The following is a 23,919-nucleotide window of genomic DNA, read 5'->3' as shown; positions in this document are numbered from 1 at the left end:
CAGAACCTCTGATTCATTCCACCACATAGCGGCACGCGCCAAGGAAACAAGTGGCTCCGGGAACCCTGCCTGGGGCTCGAACCCGTCCCCGAAGTTCTGGCCCGGGGGTGCGCCGGCCGCGGGGCAGCGCCCCCTGCAGGCCACGGCGCGCCCGCCCGCCCCGCCCCCGCCCCCCTCCACGTGCGGCGCACACCTCGCACTCCCCGCGGCGGCGCTGCCTCGCGCCTCCCTCCCTCCCTCCCCCCGCCCCTCCGGTCCCGGCCTCCCATTGGTCGCCGGCTTCGTCCCTCCGGCCCGGGTCCGCCAGGCCCCCGCCAGGCAGGAAGTCACGCCCCCCGGGCGGCCGTCCGCGCCGCGGATTGGCCCCGCTGGTTGTCAGTCGAGGCGGCGGGCCCGAGTCGGCGGCGGGGGCCCGCGGTCGGTGCGCGACCCGGGCTGGCGGTGGTTTCCGGTTCCGCGGGACTGGCGGGCGGGCGGGCGGCCGGGAGCGGCGGCGGCGGCGCCTGACAGACAATGAGGGCGGCGGGGCGGCGCTGAGCGGCGGCAGCGGCGGCGAGCGACGCGGGGCCCGGGGGCGGGGCGGGGCGCCAGCCATGGACAATCAGGTGAGGAGCGGCCGCGCCGCCCCTGCGCAGCCCGCGCTGCCCGCCCGGCCCCCTCCCTCCCCCTCCCGCCCGCACGCCCGGCCTCCTCGGTCCCGGCCTCCCCGCCCCCACTCGACGCCCGCCCGCCCGCCCGCTTTGTGCGCGCCCGCCGCTCCCCGGGCCTTTATGTGGGGCGGGGGCGCCCCTCCCCCATCCGCGACCCCGGCCCGGCCGGAGCGCCGCTCACGCCCCTGGGGACTCTGGCCCGGTCCGGCCCGGAGCCCCCGGGGACGCCCCTGGAGCCCCAGGCCGGGCCAGACCCTTTCCCCGCCCCGAGACTCTTTTCTGGCCCCGGCCTGGCCCAGACCCTCCTGGGACGCCCCCCGGTGACCCCAGTCTCCCCCAGAACCCTCCGGACGCTCCTCGGGACTCCGGCCCAGCCCCGAGGCCCCGCAGGCCGCCCGGACCCCTCTGGGATGCTCTTTGGGACTTCACTCCGGCCCAGAGTACCCCGGGACATCCCAGGGGACCCCAGTTCTGTCCAGGGTCTCATAGACACCCCCAGGGAGCCCGCAGAGTCTCAGATCCTGCTTGTAGCTCCTTTCTGCTTTGAACCCCGGGCCAGTTTGTGTCTCCGTCCCACTCTGGGCCCTCAGCCCTGAGTCCCCTCAAACTTCCTGAGCCCCTAACCTGCTGCCTCTTCTCCCTTAAGCCTTTGCTGGTACCTGAGTCCTCCTGCTCCCCAGCACCCCTGGGAACTTGGTCTGCAGCCTCCTTCCTTGGAGGCCACCCTAAGCCTTCTTTCCCTTCATCCTCTTCCAGGCCCGAGCCCTCTCCCCCGCCAGTCCTGCCTCTTCCTGAGCATGTTTCCCCTCAAATCCTTGCTGGGTTTGGGTCTTTGCCCACAAGGACCCAGGCCTGTGTTGAGTGTCACCCCTCTTTCAGTCTGGGCTTGCTCCCGCAGACTCCTTTCACCCACCAGGCTGCCTTGTCCCCTCTGGCTTCAGGCTGTGTTCACTCCCTCTGACCCCAGCACTTGAGGGGTTCCCTCACCTTTAGACCCCTTTCTTTCAGGTTAGGCCCAGGGCAGTTTCTGTTCTGGCCTGGAAACCCCAGATCCTTCAGACACCAAATGCCTCACTTCCCTGAGCTTGGGCCCTCTTTGCCCCCTGGGGCCGGGGTTTGTGTTTTCCCACATACTCCCCCAATCTAGATTTCTCTCCTCAGTCTGCTTGTTTGAACCTCAGTCGCCTCCCTTCATAGAACCCCTCCTCTTACTTTCAGGCTCTCCCACTGCCAACATCCCCCATACTGATGTTGCGACTTTTGGACTATTCTCTCCCCTACCCCGCACTCCATTTCCCCTTCCCTATATTTTGGAGTCTCCACTGAGCCTGGCTCCAAAGAGTCATAAACTGTACCCGCGGCCCCTTGTCCTTTGATTGGGAAGCCCAGAGCGCATTCTCTGTTGAACAGGCCCTTCTGGCCCCGGTTCCCGTTCTCCAGCTCTGGTGCATCCTCTTCACGGCCCAGACCCTTCCCCTCCCTGAACATAGAACCATATGCTCCCTGCAACATGGGATCATTTATTTCTTCATCCACCCCTGCTGCCCCTGGCTTCCAGGGGCATGAGGCCAGGAAAGGCGGTGTGGGGGTGGCAGCTGAAATCTCCGCCGTTAGCGAGGGCAGGTTGGGGCGTCCCTGGCTGCTGGCGCCACTGAGGCGGCTGTCTGGTAAGGCGCTATGTTCTTGTGAGGTTTCAGGGGTGGGGGCAGGAGACTCCCCTCTGCTCATCCCAGCTGCCTGTCGCCTGAGGTGGTACAGGATCACTGAGGTTTGTGCTCCTGGCACCCTCTCTCCATGATTTCCCTTTTGGCTTGGTGTGGCTGCCTTTCCCTCGCGTGCCCAGGAAGCTCACTGCAGTTGAATGGCAGTGGTGGAGCCCTGTTGCATGGTGGATTCATTTCTCATGAGTGGACAAAGCTTATTGCCGCCAATCCCTATGGAGTTAAAAAATTAAAATGTTATGCCTTCAGTGTCCACTTGTAATGAAGTCCGTTCCTGAGAGAGTCTAGGTTGGAATCACAAAGGCATAGAGGTGGCTCCCCGCTGTTCATCCCCAGGGAGAGTAGAGATGGGGACCCGAACGTGTCTGTCCCCCTTGTGAGGTGCTGGTCCCTGGCTGGCTGGGCAGTTGTCGTTTCTGGAGTGGACTAGAAATAAATGGTGGTATTCTTGGTCTGCGGCATTCCTGCTCAGTGGACTGATGAACATGCCCACCAGAGAGCGCGCAACCCCACCGGCCAGTTCCGCAGTCGCCAGCACCTGTGACTACTTAAATCTCAGTGAGCTCCATGAAAAAGTCAGGATCCCACTTGCACCAGTGCCTAGTCACCATCACTCCTGAGCTACCTGTCATGTCAGTGGGCAGCACAGAGATACCGTTTCTGTCATAGCTGACAGTTCCCCTGGACAGTGCTGGTCTAGCTCCTTGATAAGTGTCGGCAAGTGCTCCCGAAGGAAAGCATGGCTAGCACCTGTCTGAGACTGAGCCCCCAGTGATGTTTTCATGCAAATCTGGAAGGGTCCCAGAGCTGCTGTCCATTCCTCCCAGACCTCAGGCGGCTGGGGAGACAGTAAAGAAGGGGATCAGCTCTCCAAGTAGGTGAGTTGGCTGGGAGTGCTGCAGAGTGACTTGTGGGTCAAGGCGCACACTTTGAATGCAGCATAATCTCTGTCTTCCTGTTCTTCCCCAGGACACCCAAAGCCCAAACCCGCCAGTGCCTCTGTGTGATGGGAAGCAACAGAACTTTCCTCTCAGGCCCACTTGCTGTTGGAGGCTTTAATTCTCTTTTACCTTCCTATTGTACTTCCTAGCTAAGAAGGGGGATTCTGTATTCTGCTCCCTTTGGCCAGGAAAACATCTTTGCATGGTCTATAATGCATCTTTTTGATTAACCCCCAAACCCAAGCCTGTACTCAAATGTCTGTTTCTGTGGGACTAATAAATTTTCGGGGGGGGGGAAGGGTGATTTATTTATTTTGGTGGGGGAACAATTTTTGGTTTATCTCCAAAGATGAGGGGAAGAATGGGCATGGATGAAGACTGGGCATATGCTGAAAATATGGGGATTTCCCAGGGTTGGTGCGCCCCTAGGGAAGGGGCTGCCTAGGGAATGGGGTCTAGGTCATTGGGCAGTCTTGTTCTCTGAAGGATTGTCCTAGATCCCTGAGGTGCAGGGCCAGCCCTCTGACTCGGATGGTTGAATTGACCCTTGCTGATTCTTCAAGCTGCTCACTAGAGAGCGTTGGAGACACCAGGTGCACTGTCTGCATACTCATCTTCAGGTTCCCTCAGCTGACTGGGGTGGCTGTCTTCCCAGGAACCTGAAAACTGAGGATTATAGGTGTATTTTTATATCTCCATGGTGTACACACTTAGTTTCCAGAGAGAGTCGTTCATTGAGCAGCTTCATACCCTTTGTCATTAACCTTGTGCCCTGGACTGAATGGGGCCAGAAGTGGGGTGCAGGTGCTGGCCACCAGTTCCAAGTGCCAGCGGTTAGAAGCCCAGGACCTTCTGCAGCTGTCACGGAGCTGTCCCTCCTTTGTGATTTCTGCCCCACCTTCCGGGCAGGTAGACCTGCCCCTGACAGGTTTGTCACAGAGGGACACCGCTGACTCCCCGTCTTTCTCACATCTGATTGAGTGCCTGGGTCTGGAAGGAGAAAGTTCTGTCAAGTGTTTTACTTGGTTGTTTTGCTGGCGTGCTAGAGACTAGCACCTTTCCCCATTTCTGTGTGTGTGGGGACCATCTTGCCAGCTGCTCTGCTGGGTCCAGTTGGACTTGGCAAAATCAATAGAGACTGATGAGGGAACAACCTCAGGTGCTTTCTCCTCCTGGGAGGGGAGGGAATTGTTGCATCTGAGGGAATTAGATGCAGTCGCCAAACTCCAGGTATAATTATACTACTAGGTAAAGTGCAAATTCCCAGAGGAAGAGACATCTGTGGAAGAGAATTCCCACCAGAAAATCAGGGGAAGTCTTACAGATAAACTGAGTTGTTAAAGACCTGCCTTCTGGGGCTTAGGCTGAGGGCAGAGTTTGAGGGACATGGGAAGGATTCAGTGAAGAAAAAGCTTTGAAGTGGGTGGAGTTGTTTCTCTGCCAGGTGAGGGCCTTTGGAGCACACACTTGGTATCTTTTTATTTTTTTTAAAGATTTATTTATGCATACAAAAGCTGGAGTACAGGCCAGAGACGCGGGATGGGGGGACATGAGAGGATTTACCAGAGACAGAGTGGGGAGCAGAACAGGCAGACTGACTGAAATACACTGCTGAGGGGAGCAGCAGGCGAGACAGGAGAGGTCTGCTGCGCCATGTGGGTAGCACCCTGGCCGGGGATCGAACTCTTGCTGCAGAGGCTGGGGATTGCTTCATAGTGTGGTGCTTAATTAACCTCTTGCACCACCAGGGAGGTCCCACCTGGTGGTATCTTTGCTCTCTAGTGAAGAAGTAGTTGGGAAGCCACCCTCCAGGGTCCTTTTGTCTGACTTCAGGACTTAGCATTCCAGCTGCCCTCTGACAGTGGCTTGGAGAGAGGACAGTACGCATGCTGAGGCCCTCTGCTTAAGCTTCCTGGTGATCCTCAGAGCCTTGTATCCCTGATCCTCAGAGCCTTGTATCACTTCATCTGTACCCACGGGTCTTTCAGATGATTTCCCAGAAGTAAAATAGTTAACCTTTCAGAGGCAGGACTGGAATATTCTCCTTTGTTCCAGGCTTTTGTTGGGGAAGTAGGTAGCAAAGTGGTGCTGACATAGCAGTCACTGAGGCGACTTTCAGCCTTTCATTCTGGAGGATCCGCAAATTCCTTCTAAGTAGCTGATGGGACAGGTGAGATTCTGTCCTTTCAAGGAAGTCTGTGCTTAACCTAACTGGCAGTTTGCTACTTTAGCTAAGCACCTTTCTTACAGGAAAGCTGCCTGATACACTTCAGTTCCTTGGTTCTAATGGATGGGGAAGGAGGGTGTGGAACCCTTGGAGTTGGAATTGGCTTAGCTGTGCTAATAAATTATCATGACTTGACAAGTTAAAGTCGTTGGCCAGGGCTCAGCTACTTGCTTGCCTGCAGTTCAAGGTAACTTGAGTGTCTAAGTGAATTGGTAATTTCTTTTTTGATATAGTGGCCCAGAACCTGTGTTATTCCATCATTTTTATTTCTTAGAAGAGTCCAGTATTTGGAAGAGCGTTCCTCTCCTGAGTGAACCTCAGTCGCAGGCTTTGGCACCTTGAACCTGAGGGGTGTTGAGGCTGAGTCAGTGCCAGCCCCAGAGGCATAGATGCCAATGGGCATGGCAGCTGCAGAGATTACCCATCGCAGCTTCAGAACCTTCCTGTTTACTTTGGCCTCTGGAGCATGTTTTCGGTGCTTCTATTTTTCCCCTCTTCGATGGAACTGTGGTCTCTGTTCTTTCACAATAACTGCTCTGCCACTTGTGTGCCCTGGTGAGGAAATCCTTGTAATCAGAAATGGTGGGAAGGCAGCTGAGGTTGGAGGAGTTGGATTGGTGAATGACAACTGAAGGCAACATTGAGTAGGCGTTAACTCCAAGGAACCTAAAGTCATTTTCCAGGGCATTATTGTTATGATTATACAAATTTGCTCTTCCCCTGTAAGCCTCCCAGTGATCCAGGGATTGTCTCTGATTTCTCAGTGTGAAAACAGATCAGAGTAAAAGGCACAGTTTGTTACACATAAGTATATATGGTCATTGCAGCCTATTTGGGATAACGTAAATACTGTTGGAGCTTATTTTTGTTAAACGTTGTCTGTATGCAGTGCTGTGCGGGAAGATGCTGTGTTGATCTGAGTGTTATTTGTTTATCCAGACAGTCCCTTGTCTCTAGCTCTTGGCAGGGTATTTCCCCTTGAAGGTCCCTAATCCTTTTCTCCCTTCCCCCTGCGTGTCGCTTGTTATTTACCTGGTCCTAGCTACCTGGGACTTGGAATTATTTGAGTCTCCTGTGTCATCTCTGTCTACACATTGGTCCAGCCAGTTCTCCCATTTCAGGCTCCACTTAACTTTCAGGCGCCACTTAAGCCTTTTCTAGCCCTGCCTCCGGTTGCCTCCTAGTGGGCCTGCTGCTGTTTGCTCTCGGGCTGTCCTTCTCTGCCTTCATCCCAGACCGGTGCCCCGACACTTCCCCTCGGGTACTGTCTTCTCCAGGACATCAGCTCCTTATACTTGATTGTTATTACTGCTCTGTTGAGTCTGACTACCCATCTCTGTTCCAGCCCTCCCTTCAGTGGACCTTGTGGTCCCAGGGTGTCCCTGCTTTTCCGCCAGTAGCTCCACAGGGATTGCCTTCCTGTGCCTGGGCAACTCCCTCTTACAGATGCCTCACTGAGTGCCCAGAGCCTCCTGTGCATTGGGACCGCCTGATCCTTATTCCACCCCCCCGCCCCCACCGGCCTTCCTCTTGGAAAGCACTACTTAGAATTTGCTCATCTAGGGAGCCTTTCTAGTTCATTTCACCCAGTGTTATTGGTGCCTTGTGTACCGTGGCTCCAAAGTAGAGGCTGAAAGGATGAGGGCGGTGTGGCCCCTGGGGAGGAACAGTGAACAGGGATCAGGATGGAATGGTGCCTTTGGGCTGCTTGTTACCCTGTTGCTGTGGAGAGGCTGAGGGGCTGCTTGGCTGCCATTATGGTGGTCCAGAAGGTCTCTGGAGAAGGTAACTTCAGAACTCGGCTTCTGGGGTGAGTGGAATTTCCATCAGAGACAGGCGTGTGGGGCTCCCCTGGCTGTGGGCCAGAGGCGTACAGGTGGGCAGGAGTGGGCATCCATGTGTTTGGGATTGGCAGGCCTCTGATTGAGGAGGAAGGTAGGGGGTGTGCATTTCCCGTGCCTCTTCAGTTTTGCACCTCTAAGGTACCCCACTAACTTAATGACAGTTTCTTTGTGTGCATGTGTACACACCATGGGGTCCTCAGACTGCAAGATGTGCTCCCACTTCAGAAGGGTTAAAATGTGAAAAATCACGAGCATGTCGTTCAGACTTGACAGCTGGGAGCCAGAGGTATGCTGAGGCTTGGGTTTTATGAAGAGGGAGTGGTGAGCCCTCCAAAGCTTTAAAACAGGGTGAGCCATGACGTCTACTTGCCTTGCTTTCACTGCAATGGCTGAGAGCAGCGAGAGGACACTGGCTTGGTGGCAGTTTGTGACTGTGTCAGGAATCAGCGCAGAGGCAGCTGTGGGAGGGACGGCAGCCTGGGGACACAGGCATCCAGTTGGTGAGAAAGGGTGGGAAGCGCAGAGTGGGAGGTTTCTTCTTTGGGAAGTGAGGGCAACAGAGTAGCTCCTGGTTATCTCAGCTTTTAGAAACAAGTGTCCACTTGGCCTCTACTTTCTTTGTAACATTCTTGCATTTGCTGCTTGAAGTTGGCTGTGTCTGTCTGAAGTCTGGGGAGGATTTCACAGACTAGAGTGACTATTTCCAGCAGTTACCCTGGTTTTGACCAATCTAGGTGTTGTGAGTGCTTTGAAGTTTTGTGGCTTTGTATTCAGCAGAGTGGGACTAGCACAAGCTGCCTTGTATTTCAGGGGAAATAAGCCAAATAAGCCGGACTGTGGGACTGCAGGACCACCTGGGCCCTGTCCCCATGTGACTTCTTGCTTGTCTCGCCAACCTCACTGGGAACCACCTTTCAGCTTTTAAAAGTGAAAGCTGGAGTTTGTGCAGATGACTCAGGTCACTGACCAGGGTTTCTGTTCTCCAGAGAGTATTCTGTAGGATGGAGGAGAAGGAAACGCTTTATCAAAGGGTGGTTTGCTCCAGGAGGCAGGCTGGCAGAGTTGCAAAGGTAACAAGCAGATGATTGGGGTTGACACATCTGGGCTCCGCTCTCGGCTAGCTGAGCAACCTTGCATGTGCCTCTTAGCAGCTCCCTCTTGGACCCTTGGTTTCCTCATCCATAAGTAGGTTGATTGCACCTTTGTATTCTGGGAGATCTTGGTGAGGATTCCAGCTCCAGACATGGGACTATCTCCAAGGAGCCCCTGTTAGAGGGAGAGGGACCAATAGTAAGATGGGTTCTGATGGTGAAGAGTGCTAAGATAAGGCATGGGATACAGCATGAGGAGATGGTAGTGATGGCTTCTAGCTTGGTTGAGAGCCTTCAGGGAAGGCTTCGCTGAGGAGGCAGCTGTCAAACTGATTGCTCAGTGGTGAGAAGGAACCAGCCATGAGGAACCTCCTTGCCTGGAGCCTCCATAGAAAGAGCACCCAAATCTCTAAGAGGGACCCACAGGTTTCAAGACCCTGAGGCAGAAATGAACTTGGCTTATTTGAACAACAGCAGGGGGGCTGTGTGGGCTGGGATGGAGAGGACGAGGGGGAAGATGCAGGGCTTGGTGTGGGTTTGCTGGGGAAGGAGACCTATGAAGAGCTTAGCACCATGCCTGGTCCACCTGGTCCACATAAGCACACAGAAATTGCTTGAGCTCTGGGTTTTGGTTAGAAGCACATGACTGCTTCGCTACTCAGGAGTCTTTGCATTTCATGCAGCCAGTGTTGCCTGCGCTCTTGGAGATGGGGCCCAGCAGCTCACAGGCCCCTGCTCTGGACTTTGTGCTGACCCCTCCCTCCCTCTTGCTCCCTACAGTGTACGGTCCAGGTCAAGTTAGAGCTGGGACATCGAGCCCAACTGAGGAAGAAGCCCACCATGGAGGGGTTCACTCATGACTGGATGGTGTTTGTCCGTGGCCCGGAGCAATGTGAGATCCAGCACTTCGTGGAGAAGGTGGTCTTCCGGCTGCACGACAGCTTCCCCAAGCCCAAGCGTGGTGAGTGAGCGCTGGCCCAGAGCCCTGCGCGGCCACATGCCTGTGACACTAGCCCAGTTGAGTTCTCTCCTTGAAGGGCTTGTTTTCACCTTCTCCTGGGGAGCAGCAGTGCCCGAGCTCAGTGAGGTTCCAGCCAGTGCTCCTTCGTGTGCCTTGGAAAAGGCTGCCCAGTGAGCATGTGGCCCTGCTCTGACCCTGGGATGGTCCTCCTCCTGCTTCTCCTGGTTGATCTAGGGAAAACCCAGAGGAGATGGTGACGGTGTCATGCGTCATTGGTTAGAATCAGGATTTGAGGATGTAGCCAGTGGCTAGTGGGTGGGCAGGGTAGCTTACACGTCCCCGATGAGTAATCAGGAAATTGCTTGTTGGGCCTACGTTGGATGAAAAATGTTCATGGTATTTGGGGCAAAAAAGCATTAAAAAGACTACATTTTGCTTCTGTCTTATTTCTCACGTATGTTCCTCCCCTACTTTATCCCTCAGGCTGCCTCATTCATGCGCACATGTCATCTAATGTTCTGTCACAAATGGACTGCTTATATGACAGGGGTCCCGTAGGCTATACCATCAAGCCTAGGTGTGGCGTCGGCTTGCCGTCTAGGTTTGTGTCAGTACACCCTGATGTTCACACAGCACAGAAATCACCTACTGACATCCCTGTCATGGAGGACGCCTGACTGTGTTCCACAGATATTTCCATTACCTGTGCCTGGGGGGTCCTGACCTTCAGAGGACACATCTGACGGGGCAGAGAGGTGGGAAGTCACCCAGTTTATGGGCGTTGGAGAACACTTCTAGGGGAATTGGGAATGAAGCTTGTGATTGTGTCTTGAGCCCTGTGTGGAGGGGGCATCCACATTTGCTTCTCTCACCATTGAGTCCCCAGGGCCCTGGCATATCAAATAGGGGCCAGTAAATATTTCATGTGGGTTATGTTGGTAAAGGACCAAAGGGCCATGTACTAGAAAAGTGCTTCAGGGCTGGGAGAGCCTCTGTGGGATTGTGACCCTGGCAATACAGTGATTGGTGGCAGGGGGCGAGGCCAGTGCTGAGCCAGGAGCTAGCATGGACCCCTTGGGCTGAAGCAGGAGCACATCCTCGCAGCAACCTGGACGCCTGCACCAGCATGGGGCTTACCATCTATCTAGCAGGAAATGATGTATTTACAGAAATAGAAACTTTTGGTTCGGAAGGGAAGTTAACTTGAGATTCCTAGTGTTTCTTTCTCTTCTGGTCTCTTGTATCAGCTTTCAGATATCCTTTTCTGTCATCTCCTTTCCTGAGTCTTCACCTCTCCCTTTCCTTTGTTCCTACAGAGCCTCTGCTAGGATAGCGGATCTGGTCTACTGACAATGTCAGATAGTTACAAAGCACCTCTTAATAACACGTGCCACTTATGGGCCCTTCCCACTAAGCTCTTTTTCACATGCAGGGTCTGAGGTCATTCATTCTCCCCCCAGCCTTCTTACAGTGGGGAGACAGGCCCAGAGGAACCAGGGGAGCTACCTGTGATTTAGGCTAGGGTGTCTCTAAACCCGATTGGGGGCCAGGTGGGCACTGCCTGTTTTTATAGGAACGTGGCCACGCTCACCCTTGTAGATGCCCTCCAAGGTTGCTTTTGTGCTTGACACTGGAGTAGACTGGGAGTCTCTCTCCCTCTCCCGGGTTGAGCCTTCCGTTGCTTGCTTTTTCCGCAGCTTCTAGTTCAGTCCTTCACCATCTCCCTGTTGACCTCTCCCTTTTTCTCTAGGACAGACTCAAGAGGATGATTTCCATCTACCTGTATAGTTTATTTCATGGCTTTTCCTGTCCATGTCAGTAACCAAGCAACTGCTGGAAGTCATTAATAACAATCTGTGTTTATCACAAACTTGGTCTGTGCCAGGTGCTGTGTGGCGACAGCCTCCTGGGTCCCTACGAGGTAGATATGGAAGTGGGGGTTCAGGGATGCTCTGTCACCTGCTGGTGGTCATACATGTGTAAGGGACACTTTCTCTGAGCTCCAAGTGCCTGAAAAGTGGGGCAGAAGGTGAGGTGCGCTTTCTAAAGTGTGAGTTTGTGGAAAGACTTTAATAGCTGAATTCCACTTGTTGGCAAAGGGCAACTGTTTTAGAGGAATTTTTTCAAAATTCCCTGTTGCTGGATTATATCTTGTCAGTTTTAAATGAAAAATAGATCAGATTGGAGAGTGAGTGAATTTCTAATAGGACTCCCGCCTCCAAAGTATACCGTATATATTAAAATGTACCTTTTGAATTAAATATTTATACACATAACAAACCAAACAGAAGTGTATACTCTGGGAGTTTAGACCACCCAGGGGCAGTCTCTCTATCCTTCATGTCCTTCCTTTGCACCTTAAAGTAGTAGAAACAAATTGGTTTAGTTTTTGTTTTTTCAAATCCAAAAAATATTTCTATTAACTTACCAGCATGAAAGTTTGAACTTTATCCTCAATGATGGGGGAGATGGTAAGCATCTACCAGTGAAAGGGTGGGGCTTCGGCAGGGAGGGAGAGGTGATGGGACAGAGGGAGTCTTGGGAAAGGTACCTGGAGCCATGGCCTCTTATACTCAATACCTTGTGTCTACCCTGCAGTATCCTTCTGTGGCACCCCTGATTTGTGGGGCCATGGGGGGATGTCTACAAACAGGAGCCATAAGCTCCTTCCCTGCACTTGCAGACTTGGGTCCCTTGTCATGACTATCTAGCAGCCCTGCCCTTGAGGGCCTCTGGTGATTCCACATCTACCCTGCTTACCAGTTTTGTTTGCATAGATTTATGAGATATTTGAGATACATTTGATGAGATATTTGAAAACTGAAATATTTTTTTCTAAGAAAACCTTTACATTTTAATTGGAAAAACTCATGTAGCTTTGTGTTCCCTTTTCTGGCAATTTCTGGCCCACTGATGAATAACCTAATACAGACATATTTATATTAAGGTTTTTAATCATTGATAAGGTGTTGTGTCCCCGCCCCCCCATCTCCCAAGAGCAATTGCTCCTAGAGAGGGAGAGGTGGAGGACTAGGGGGACTTGATCTTTACAGTTCTTACTTCCTAAAAGCAGAGAACAGTATTTCCCTGTTATTTGGCCTAATGACAGCATATATGTTAAAACAGTGACAGTTCATTCTGGAGGATGAAACTCAGGTTTGTGTTAGGGCTCATCACGAGGAAGGATGGCATGCTTCTTCTTAATTTTAATGTTTTTAAAAAAACTCAAGTTCATGAATCTCTCATTGAGTGAGCTAGGAATATTTTTCTTAGACCCTAAATCATAGTCCAGGGTAGAGGCTCAGTGGAGACTGGTCCATCTCTGTGCCCCTGTGTCCTGTCTGTGACACTGGCTGGGCCTCTGTTCTTGTGCTTGAGTGAGCAATGGAAAGAGGTAGAAGCCCCTGCCTGGGAGACTGGGGCTTTGCTGGGTCTCACACCTCACTCAGGTCACACAGCCTAGAGCTGGGTGAGCTTGTATAGTCTGTTGCCCACACTGGCAGCTCTGCCTTAGCCTAACTCACACCACTTTCCTGCTTCTGAGGTGGATTCCCTTGTCTGTTGCTTTGCCCTTCTTGAACTTTCCGTAATCCCTTCAACATGGAATTTGGTGCCAGACTCAGTCCTCCTGGAAGTTTAGGGGGTAAGGGGGGTGCAGGGGTTGGCCTCCTGAAAATCTGCCCTGTTTCGAAGCCAGCTACACGCAGGAGGAGGAACAGAGCAGTAGCATGCTTACTGCTGGGGGTGCTGGACCTTTGAATGGGCAAGAAGCTGACTGGTGTGTTTTCTCCTTTTAGTGTGCAAGGAGCCCCCCTACAAAGTGGAAGAGTCTGGTTATGCTGGCTTCATCATGCCCATCGAGGTGTACTTCAAAAACAAGGTAAGGTCCCTGAGTAGTAGCAGGAAGGATGCAGAGTTCATCCAAGGGGAAATAGCACTGGCTGCTGCACAGGGGACAGGATGTTGGACTCTACAGTGGTGGAGGCATCCTAGTGTCATGGGCACAGTATCCTGGCCCTCTCCTATGGAGGGGGAGTTTGCCTGACAGCAAGTGGGGAGTGTAGATGGGTGTGGCCCTGGTGGTGGTGGAGGGCGAGGTGCAGCTGGTCTCATTCTGTTCATTTGCCCTGAAATTGTATATGGTGACTGAATCAGCAATGATATGTTCTGATTAGGCTAGATTCCGAGGATGGACCTTGACGGTTAGTCACTGCGTCGTAAATTGTGAGGAAGGTCTGGAAATTACTTAAATGTTCGGCAGTAGGCAATTGGTTAGACAAACTTAGGAATGGAAAAATCTTCTGAGTGGAATATTCGATGATCTGAATGGGTTGGGGGAATAATCTGGGTGGTAGAATTACTGGGTTTTTGTTTTATTTTTCTCCTTGTGTATTCTAAACATTTACACTGAATATACATTTATGTATATATATTGTCTAAGTCCTTTGGACTGCTAAAATAGAATCCCACAGATTGGGATTCTGGGTAATTTGCAAGCAACAGACATTTATTGTTCATAGTTCTATATGCTGGAAGTCCAAGAACAGGGTGCAGCATGGTCCTTGGGCGTCCTTTTCCAGGTTACAGAATTCTTGCGTTGCCCCATATGGTGGGAAAGGGTGAGGACTCTGTGGGGTTCCTATTAAGGGCACTGATTTCATTTATAATGGCGCCACCCTCAGGACCTACTCTGTCACCCCCAGGCCCCACCTTCTAATAGCATCACCTTTGGAGGTTAGAATATCAATATGAATTTTGAGGGGGACCCATTCAGACCATAGCAATTTTTTAAAGCCTAGTAATTAAAATGGGAGCCTCTGGCAGTCTTCCTCTTCACAGGCACCATCAAGAACCCAGTGGTGACCTCTCCTGGATTGGAGGTGGCTTGGTCATGACTGGGTGCTCTTTCACTGGCCCAGCTAGACTTTGCCATCTTTCTGGAAGGTGATCTTCCTGAGTGGCCTGCAGGTGCCACTGCTAGTTTGATTCATTCATTTACCCCTGGCTATTCCGTTTACCACCTGATGTCAAGAGCCTGGGAGTGGTGCTCAGGTGTGCTGCTCTCCCGTCCCTAGAACTGAGTGATATTTCAGTGTTTGCAATTCGGCAGGATTTAGCTCTGCAACCTCCAAGGCCCAGCTCACAGGAGCCTGGGTCACCTCAGAGGCAGGAGGTTTTATATATATATATAAAACATCATTGTTCATTTTTGTACAATGTGTGCTTGTATGCTTTCTTCTTTTAGGTGTATTCCTCTAAAATGCCCACCACCAATTTACCTGTGAACCATCACCACAGTCTCTTGTGCTCTACTCTCCCCTTTTTTGATCATTCTTCCTCCCTCTCCCTTGAGGAATGTCTCTGATTTATGATTTTCTGCTAATTTTGTTTTTTTATTTATTGTTATCATTATATATTTTTTCCTGATCCCTTATTTTGTTGCCTGTATTCCTCATATAAGTGAAATCATTTGATATTTTTTTTCTTTTTCCTTCTGGCTTATTTCACTGAGCATAATTCCTTCTAGCTCCATCCATGTTGCTACGAATGGCATGAGTTTATCTTTTTTCATTGCTAAATAGTATTCCATTGTGTATATGTACCACATCTTCTTGATCCTGTCATGTATTTTTGGGCATTTGGGTTGTTTCCATATCTTACCTATTGTAAATAGTGCTGCAATAAACATTGGGGTGCAGTATCCTCTTTTTTTAAAATTTTATTTATTTATTTATTTTTAAAGATTTATTTATTTATACTTTATACAAGCACTGGGTACAGTCAGAAGCGCAGGAGGGTGAGAGAATTCACCAGAGCCAGAGCAGGGAGCAGAGCAGGCAGAAGGACCGAAGTACACTGCTGAGGGGAGCAGAGGGCGGCAGGAGAGGTCTGCGCGCCATGTGGGACCCTCCTCCGGTGGCCGGGGAGCAGCTGGGGATCGAACCGGCGCTGCAGAGGCTGTGGGCAGCTTCGCAACCCGGCGCTCAACCGCTGCGCCACCGGGGAGGCCCTGCAGTATCCTTTTGAATTAATGTTTTTGTGTCCTTTGGGTAGGAGTGGAATTGCTGGGTCATATGGTAGCTCCATTTTCAGTAGTTTGAGAAACCTGCACACAGCTTTCCACAGTGGTTGGGCCAGTTTGCGCTCCCACCAGCAGTGTAGGAGAGTTCCTTTTTCTCCACATCCTCGCCAACATTTGTTGTTGCCAGTTTTTTTAATATGTGCCATTTTCAGTGGTGTAAGGTGGTATCTCACTGTGGTTTTGATTTGCATTTCCCTGATTATAAGTGATGTTGAACATTTTTTCCCGTACCTGTTGGCCATTAACATTTCCTCTTTGGAGAAGTGTCTGTTTAGCTCTTCTGTCCGTTTTTTGACTTAATTGTTTGCTTTGCTTTTGTTGAGTCATGTGAGCTCTTTGTAGATCAATTGTATGGAGTGCAAAAATTTACTGCCAATCAGTAGTGTGTCTCTTTGTTTTGGTTAATGTCTCTTTTGCCGTATAGAAGCTTTTTAGTTTGATGTGATCTCAGCTGTTTATCTTTTCCTTCACTTTCTTTGCTTTGGGGGATGTGTCTTTAAAGATGTTACTGAGATGTATGTCATGTAGGTTTTTGTCTATACCTTCTATATATTTTATGGTTTCAGGTATTACATTCAATTCTTTTATCCATTTTGAGTTGGTTTTTTTGTGCATGGTGTAAGGTAGTAGTCTAGTTTCATTCATTTGCAAGTGGTGGCCCAGTTTTCCCAGCACCATTATTGAACAAGCTGTCCTTGTTCCATTGCGTATTCTTTGCTCCCTTGTCAAAGATTAGTTGTTCATAAATGTGTGGCTTTATTTCTGGGTTTTTCTATTCTATTTCATTGGTTTGTGTGTCTGTTTTTGTTCCAGTACCATCCTGTTTTAATTATTATGGCTTTGTAGTATAGCTTGAAGTCTGGGAATATGATACCTCCATTCTCCTTCTTGTTAGTCAGGAGAGCTTTGGCTATTTGAGGTATTAGGTGGCTCCCTCTATCATCAATATTTGTTCTATTTCTTTGAAGAATGTCATTGAGATTTTTATCAGGATTGCATTGAATCTGTAAATTGCTTACAGTAGGATGGTCATTTTAATAATATTAATTCTTCCAATCCATGAGCAGGGCATGTCTTTCCATTTCTTTGTGTCTTCTTCTATTTCTTTTAACAGTGTTTTAGAATTTTCTTTGTGTAGGTCACTCACATACTTTTTTAGGTTTATTCCCAAGTATTTGATTTTTTTTGTTTCAATTGTAAACGTGATGGTTTTCTTAATTTCTTCTTCAGATTGATTGCATGTAGGAAGGCTACTGATTTTTGTGTGATTTTGTATCCTGCTACTTTACTAAACTGGTTTATTCTTTTAATTAGTTCTTCTGTGGAGTTTTTAGGGTTCTCTTTCATGTCATCTGCAAATAGTGATGATTTTACTTCTTCTTTCCCTATTTGGATTCCTTGTATGTCTTTCTCTTGTCATAGAGCCCTGGCTAGGACTTTCAGTATTATATTGAAAAGCAGTAGTGATAGTGGACATCCTTGTCTTGTTCCTGACTTAAATGACAGCGTTCCCCATTTCACCATTGAGAATAATGTTGGCTGTGGTTTTGTTATATATGGCTTTTATTATGTTAATGCGTGTTCCTTCTATCCTGAGAATTTCGAATGCCTTCATCATAAATGGAGGTTGAACTTTACCAAATGCTTTCTATTGATATGATCATATGGTTTTTACTTTTCTTTTTGCTAATATGTTGGATTACATTAATTGATTTTCAGATGTTGAACTATCCTTGTGCCCCTGGAATAAATCCCTCTTGGTCCTGGTGCATTATGCTTTTGATGCATTGTTGGTTTCTGTTGGCTAGGATTTTATTGAGGATTTTTGTATCAGTGTTCATTAGGGAGATTGGCCTATAGTTTTTTTGGTGTGTGTTGTCTTTCTTTGGTTTTGGTGGTAGTGTAATGCTGGCTTCATAAAGCGTTTTCGGTAGTATTCCTTCTCAATTGTTTGAAAGCGTTTGTGTGGGATAGGCACGAGTACATTTCTGAACATTTGGTAGAATTCATTTGTGAAGCCATCTTGTCTTGGGCTTTTGTTTTTGATTTCTCTTTCCATTTTAATGCTTGTAATTGGTCTGTTTAGGTGTTCTATTTCTTCTTTGTCTAACCTTGGGTGATTATATAGTTCTAGGAATTTGTACATTTCTTTTAGATTGTTGGACTTGTTTGCATATAAATACTCAGAGTAATCTCTGATTATTCTTTTGATTTCTGCTGAGTCTGTTGTAATTTCTCCTCTTTCATTTAGGATCCTTTTTGTTTGTGTTTTCTCCTGCTGTTTTTTCTTCATGAGCCTGGCTAGAGGTTTGTCTATTGTTTATTTTTTTCCCGAAGAACCAACTTTTGGTTTCGTTGATCTTTTGGATTGTCTTTTTAGTTTATATTTTGTTTATTTCTGCTTTTATCTTTATTTTTTCCTTCTACTGGCTTTTAGGTGTTTTTTGTTGTTGTTATTTTTCTAGTTCTTTGAGATGGGAGATTAGGTTGTTTCTTTGATTTCTTTCTTGTTTCTTGATGTGAGCCTGTATTTCTATATACCTTCCTCTTATTACTGCTTTTGCTGTGTCCTACACATTCTGGAAAGTTGTGTCCTCATTGTCATTCATCTCAAAGTATTTCTTAATTTCTCTATGATCTCCTCATTAATCCAATGGTCTTCCAGTGTGTGGGTTTCAATCGCCATGAAGTGGGAGGGTTCCTTGCCTTCTTTTCATGGCTTATTTTTAGTTTGATGCCTTTGTGATCAGAGAAGATAGTTGGTATAATTTTGATCTTCGTTTATCTGTTGATGTTTGTCTTGTGGCCCAATATGTGATCAATCCTGGAGAATGGTCCATGTGCACTTGAGAAAAATGTGTACTCAGATTTTTTTGGGTGCAGTGTCCTATAGATGTCTGTTAAGCCCTTGAGGTCTAGGTCCTTATTTAGGGCTCTAGTGTCCTTGTTTATTTTTTGTCTCATTGATCTGTCCATTGGTGAGAGAGGGGTGTTGAAGTCTTGCCGGAGACTGATGTTGAGGCAAGTTGTGGGGATGCTATGTGCCTGGCTTCTCCAGACCTGTGGGGGGCCTGTGGAGAGGGATAATGATAGCAGCCTTTCTGGGGTGACTGGGGAGACTGAATCTACCTGCAGAAGGAAGTCAGCAGCAGTGTGTATGGCTGTCTCCAGTGGGCAGGCTCATCCCTGAGTTGAATAGATTGAATTCTTGTGAGGTTCAGAGCAGTTTAGGTTCCAATGGGCCAGTTAGACTTTTGTGTTCCCTGAGACCTGTGTGTTCCTGGCAAGCAGACCATCCTTTTCTGACCTGGGTCTGTGTCTGCAGCCTCCCTAGGCGCTGGTGATGTTCATCTGACTTCCCAGTTCCCCTGGGGCTCTGCCAGGAAGCTCTGGCACACAAAGGCTCCCAGGGGAGCAGGCACACACAGAAGCTGGACGATATCATAGAAGTGGGTGTGGGTCTCAGAGCGCTGCTCCTGGTCCAGAGCATCTTTGCTGGTCTCTAAGTTTTCTCTGGGGATGTTGGAGAGGGGTAGGGTGCTAGGTGCTTGTGCCTCAGCTGGACTTTTCCTGTGGTGACCTTGGCAGCCTCCATGAGTACCCACTGCTGCCCCTAGATCTTTCATGCTGTACTGTCTCCATTCAAGTCCAGCAGGAGGCATGGAACACATGTGACTGGGAGGGGCTCTCTGGGACGATTTAGGCCACGCTGCCTTAGCTTCTTGGTGGTGAGCTGAAGGGAGTCTTTCAGGGGGACTCAGCCTTTGGAAGAGGGGTAGTGTCTGCCTTCCATACCACTTTCTCCCACCCCAGTCTGCAGAGCCCAGCAGGACTCTTGCCCTTCTTTCTGTGTCACAGGGATATGGGACTGTTTATTGGAGTCACGATTACCATAGGGCACAGATAGTTTTTATCTCTTTCCTTTTTCTTTAACCTTTATTGAGGCCTAGGCAACAAATAAAGTTGTAGGGTATTTAAAGTGTACATTGTGGTGGTCCTATGTTTATGTTCATTAGGAAAGGATTCCCCTTATTGAGTTAATTAACTCGCTATCATTTTACAAGTTTCCTTTTTGTGTGGGGTGAGAACCTTCAAGTTCTACTCTGCATATTTCAGCGATACAGTCCAGTGTTCTCAACTGTAGTGGCCATGTTATACTTTAGATCCCTCAAACCTTATTCTTATTTTCCCCAGTTTTTTGGTTCTTTTCTCTGGTGGGTGCTTGACAGGGCACTAGAGTACAAAGGTGTGCAGGTCTTAAAGAGCTACCTTGCTGGAGAGTTAGAGCTCATTTAGCTTTTATATTGCCTGGGGCACAGTTATCCCTCAATAAATGATACTTTCCTGTCATCATCCATTTATGTATTTTATAGCTTCAGATACCCCTCTTTAAGAGGCACAGGAGTAGCCTGTAAGCAGCTGGTGGTTGTAGGTGTGTTCTCACAGGGATTGGGATTGTTATGAATATGAGGTGGTAAGTCTTGAAGGCACTGGGGTGGGAGCAGGAAGGGCTTCAGTTGCCTGGGCATTTCTCTCAAGCTGGCTTCACTGTTTATTGCTCCCAGTCACTGTTCCACATCTCAGCTAGGCTACTTTGCCTCTGCTTCTGTGTTTCTCTAGGATTTACTTGCATGAAAGAAAGGCTTAACCAAGCATATGGTGCTTAAATGAAATAATAGCAATAATAAAAGAACTTTAATTTTCTAAAAGAAAAGTATCCTGATGACTTCTTTTACCTTCCTTTACAGAATTGTCCTAACAAGAGCTAATGCTTTTGCATAGTATTTCACACCTGTGAAGCTCTGTGAACCTCACAAAGATGCCTCTTTAAGTGTGTAGATATTCCATTTACTCCAAAGCACTCAGTGTTTTAATTCAAATGAACTGATTTTTTTTTCTGTAAATAACATATTCCCCTCTACTATCCCCCTTTATTCATCTCTAATTACAAGTTTAGACCCCTTTACCAACCTCTCCCTATTTTCTAGCCCCTGACAATCACTTTTCTACTGTTTCTTTGATTGTGGATTTTTTAACATTTGTTTTAGAGTCCGCACATAACTGAAATCATGCAGCATTTGTCTTTCTCTGGCTTATTTCTCTTATTATAATGCTATCCAGGTGGGTCTATGTCAAAATGATGGGGATTTTTCTACTTTTTAAATTGCCTAAATGATATTGCATCGCATAGGCCACATTTTCTTTGTTTGTCCTTCAGTGGACAGTTAGGTTATTTTGCTAGGAAGCAGTTTTCATTTCTGGTTTTGAGTCTACAGGCCTCCTTGACACCACTGAACACTCTGTGGCCCAGAGAGGGCATCCCTAACCCAAGTTTGCGCAGCAGGCAAGTCAACACAGAACTGACATGAGAGCCCCAACCCTTGGTCCAGAGTTTTCTTCCCTCACACGCCAGTTGGTTGGGATGGTGCGAAGTTCACTTCCGAACTATGGGAGACCTTTCAGTGATTGGAATACTCTTCTGGGGGTAGAGTGGCTTTTCTCTCCTTGTTTTGTTTCTGTCTTTATAAGAGCCACTTTCTAGAGTGTCCCTTGGGTTAAGTTTCGCCTGTGTTTATAGACTCTTGTTCAGACCATGCTTCTGAGGGCAACCGGGGCCCATGGAGGGGATCGGTGCCATGCCTTTGCAGTCTCCTGGCTCGGGGCAGAGCTTTCCCAGGCTCTCCAGGTCTCCCCAGGCTGATCATGTTGGTGGGAGGCTGCAGCAGGTGTACATGGTACTGTTGGTTCAACCCGTTCTCAGTTCTCATAGTGGGGGATACTTTAGCCCAGCTGCAGGCTGGGACCCTGGTTGTTATGGAAACCCAGAGGGAGCATTTGCTGCTCATGTCAAGCGGAAGGAATGGTACGGATTGTTCTCTGTCTGCCCTGTATCTCTTTAGCCCTCAGCTGAGCTACATGCTCCTGACCCTGCATCCAGACTTCAGCGCTTTTCTTGCATTGAGTTCCCCAGGTTCTGCCTGTGTCCTGACCCTGGTGGGAAAGGGAGCCAGTGCCCACTGGCCTTAGGACGTGTTCCTGCTGGGCACAGCATCCTCCCAGACACTGGGGCCTGGCAGAGGACGAGAGAGCCTCTCTGAGGGTGTGTGAAATCCATATATGCTCTTTCAGCATCCTGGATTTTCTTTTTTGGGGGATGCAGGAGTCTGAGTATGAGAGGGTATGGTGTGCAGGTGCGGGGGCGTGTAGGAGTGGGGTGGTGTGAGGATAGGTGAGTGCAGGTCTGTTAGGTGGTTGGGTAGGCAGGAGTGGGGGTGTGCATCTGTAGGTGCAGCTGTGCCTTGATTGTATGTGTGGGTGAGGAAGTACATGGGTGAGGGGTGGGGGTGGATGCATGTCTCCTGTAGGGAGGGGAGGACTGTGTTCCTGTTGAACTTCCAGACCTGAGGTGCTGTCTCAAGCTGGCCCCCACTTCCCTAGGTGCACCTTAGAGGGATCCTGTGTGTCCTTTTCCATGTCTGCTCACCCACAGTCCGGGGCAGTTTTAGATTAAGAGCTTTTGAGGTATAATTTGCATACATATAGTTCACCATTTTAGACTTTTCATATTTTAGCATGTGTTTTAATTTGAACCCTATTTGCGAATGACTGGTTTCTTCTGTTTAAAAAATAAAAGCTCATATTCCTAGGTACATCTGCGACCTGTCCAAGACTATGGTTGGGGCTGAGTGCCACCATGAGGCCATCCTAGGAATTGCAGACCACTCTCTCAGGATACATGCTGGGTGCTGTCCTGGGCCCTCCACCCTGTTTCCCTGTTTGTGAGAATTCTCTCTTGGTGGTTTGCCCTTGGGCTATAGAGGGTAGTCCTACGTTGAGAGAGCCCAGAAATGAGGGCACGATCCAGAGGTGCTAGCATACCAGTCTATTGGTGGTGCCTGCCAGAGAGTGTGCTGTACTGGGTGCTCCTAATTTAGTCCTGGGACAATCCTTGAAACAAGCCCCAGAACTCCCTGTGAGTGCATGAAGGGGCTCCTGGATTCTCAGTCACATGGTCAAGCCACATAGTAATCTGCAGAGCTGGGATTTGGTCCAGCAGGCGTACTCATTGCTCAACTATCCAGGACAAGCATGACCTCAAACAATACTTGCTCACCAATTCTGTCTTTTGCTTACATCTGGCTGACAGAGACAGTGTTATTTATGCATCATGCTCTCCAAATCTGGTCTGAATGGGGGTCCCTGCTCTAGAAATTATGTAAAGATCAGACAGATGTGACCAACTGGCTGTTGATCTCCCCCTTAGGTTCCATACTTTTCTAGACCAGTCACAAACTCTGATACATATTTTACTCACTATTACTGGGCTACAATTCAGGAGCAGTCAAATGGAGGCGTTGCATGGGGTGAGGGCTGCAGAGCTCCCAGTTCCTGCAGGGTCCACTCTCCCACTGTGTGCTCACCTACCCAGAGACTCTCCAAACATTCTTGTTTAGGGTTGGTTTTTTTTTTTTTCCCCCACTTTAATTGTACAGCCATGATTGAGCAAATCGTTGATGGTTGTAGGGCTGACAGTTCTGAGCTGCTTGGTCATTCTGGTGACCAGCTCCATCTTGAGGGTGTACCAAGAGTTGCCTCATCAGAACAAAAGGTGGCCTGTCACCCATCACTCAGGAAATTCCTGTGTCAGGAATCAGGGACAAAGACCAAATATCTATGTGATACCACAAATGTAAAAAAAAAAAAATTGGACAGGGTCCTGATCCCATTTCTGATGTGAGTGTCTGTGTAGACTTCCTGACTCCATCAAACAATCTCAGACATCAGGGTGTCCAAGGACTCAACTCAATTCTGACACTGTCCACCGGATATAGCATCAGATTCCACAGGAAAAGTGCTCATCTCCTAATACTGCCCTCCACTTCGGATGTCAGTTGCAGGGCCAGTTCTGTTTCTTAATAGCTGGCTTTAAATCAGAGGTTGCCATGACCCCATCATCAGGTTCAGCTACTTTGCTAGAGCAGGCCACAGAACTCAGGTAACATTTTATGTAATATGTCACTGTTTTATTATTAAAGGAATGTTACTCAGAAATAGCCAGATGGAAGAGATGTATAGGACAAAGTAATGGCATGGATCGTCTATGCTCTCGCCAGGTGCACCATTCTCCCCACATTGCCACATATTCACCGACCTGGAAGACCCCCCCCCCAAGTTCTGTTGGGTTTTTATGTTGGCTTCATTACATAGGCCGGGATTGGTGAACTCACTGGCTGCTGGGGATTGACTCAACCTCTGGTCCCTCTCCTCTTCTGGGTGGTCTGGGACTGGACATGCTTAGAACATGATGATTTCCTGCTTAGGCCCCTTGGCAACCAGTCCCCATTCGCATAGCAAAAGGTACCTTTATCATTCTCAAAATTTAAGAAATTCCAAGGGTTTTA

The 23,919-nt window shown here is 49.0% G+C and overlaps 1 protein-coding gene across 3 annotated transcripts in view; it reads left to right on the top strand.

Annotated features, from left to right (window-relative positions):
* The first annotated feature begins 456 nt into the window (after window positions 1–456).
* MLLT1 (MLLT1 super elongation complex subunit) overlaps window positions 457–23,919 on the top strand; it is a 69,851-nt gene continuing 46,388 nt past the window's right edge. For 2 of the 3 annotated variants that reach the window (XM_037505197.2, XM_037505196.2), the window contains exons 1-3: window positions 575–605; window positions 9,255–9,435; window positions 13,233–13,315. In XM_037505197.2, the coding sequence (XP_037361094.1) occupies window positions 594–605; window positions 9,255–9,435; window positions 13,233–13,315 (276 nt within the window). In that variant the 5' untranslated portion in view covers window positions 575–593. Of the gene's footprint in view, window positions 606–9,254; window positions 9,436–13,232; window positions 13,316–23,919 lie in introns of all 3 variants that reach the window. The other variant, XM_037505195.2, reaches the window with a different exon arrangement.

The sequence above is a fragment of the Talpa occidentalis genome, unplaced genomic scaffold (assembly GCF_014898055.3).
Source record: "Talpa occidentalis isolate TD23 unplaced genomic scaffold, MPIMG_talOcc4v2.1 talOcc4.12, whole genome shotgun sequence".
Lineage (NCBI taxonomy): Eukaryota > Metazoa > Chordata > Mammalia > Eulipotyphla > Talpidae > Talpa > Talpa occidentalis.
The sequence above is the reverse complement of the archived record's forward strand: the minus strand, read 5'-3'. Positions and strand labels throughout refer to the sequence as shown.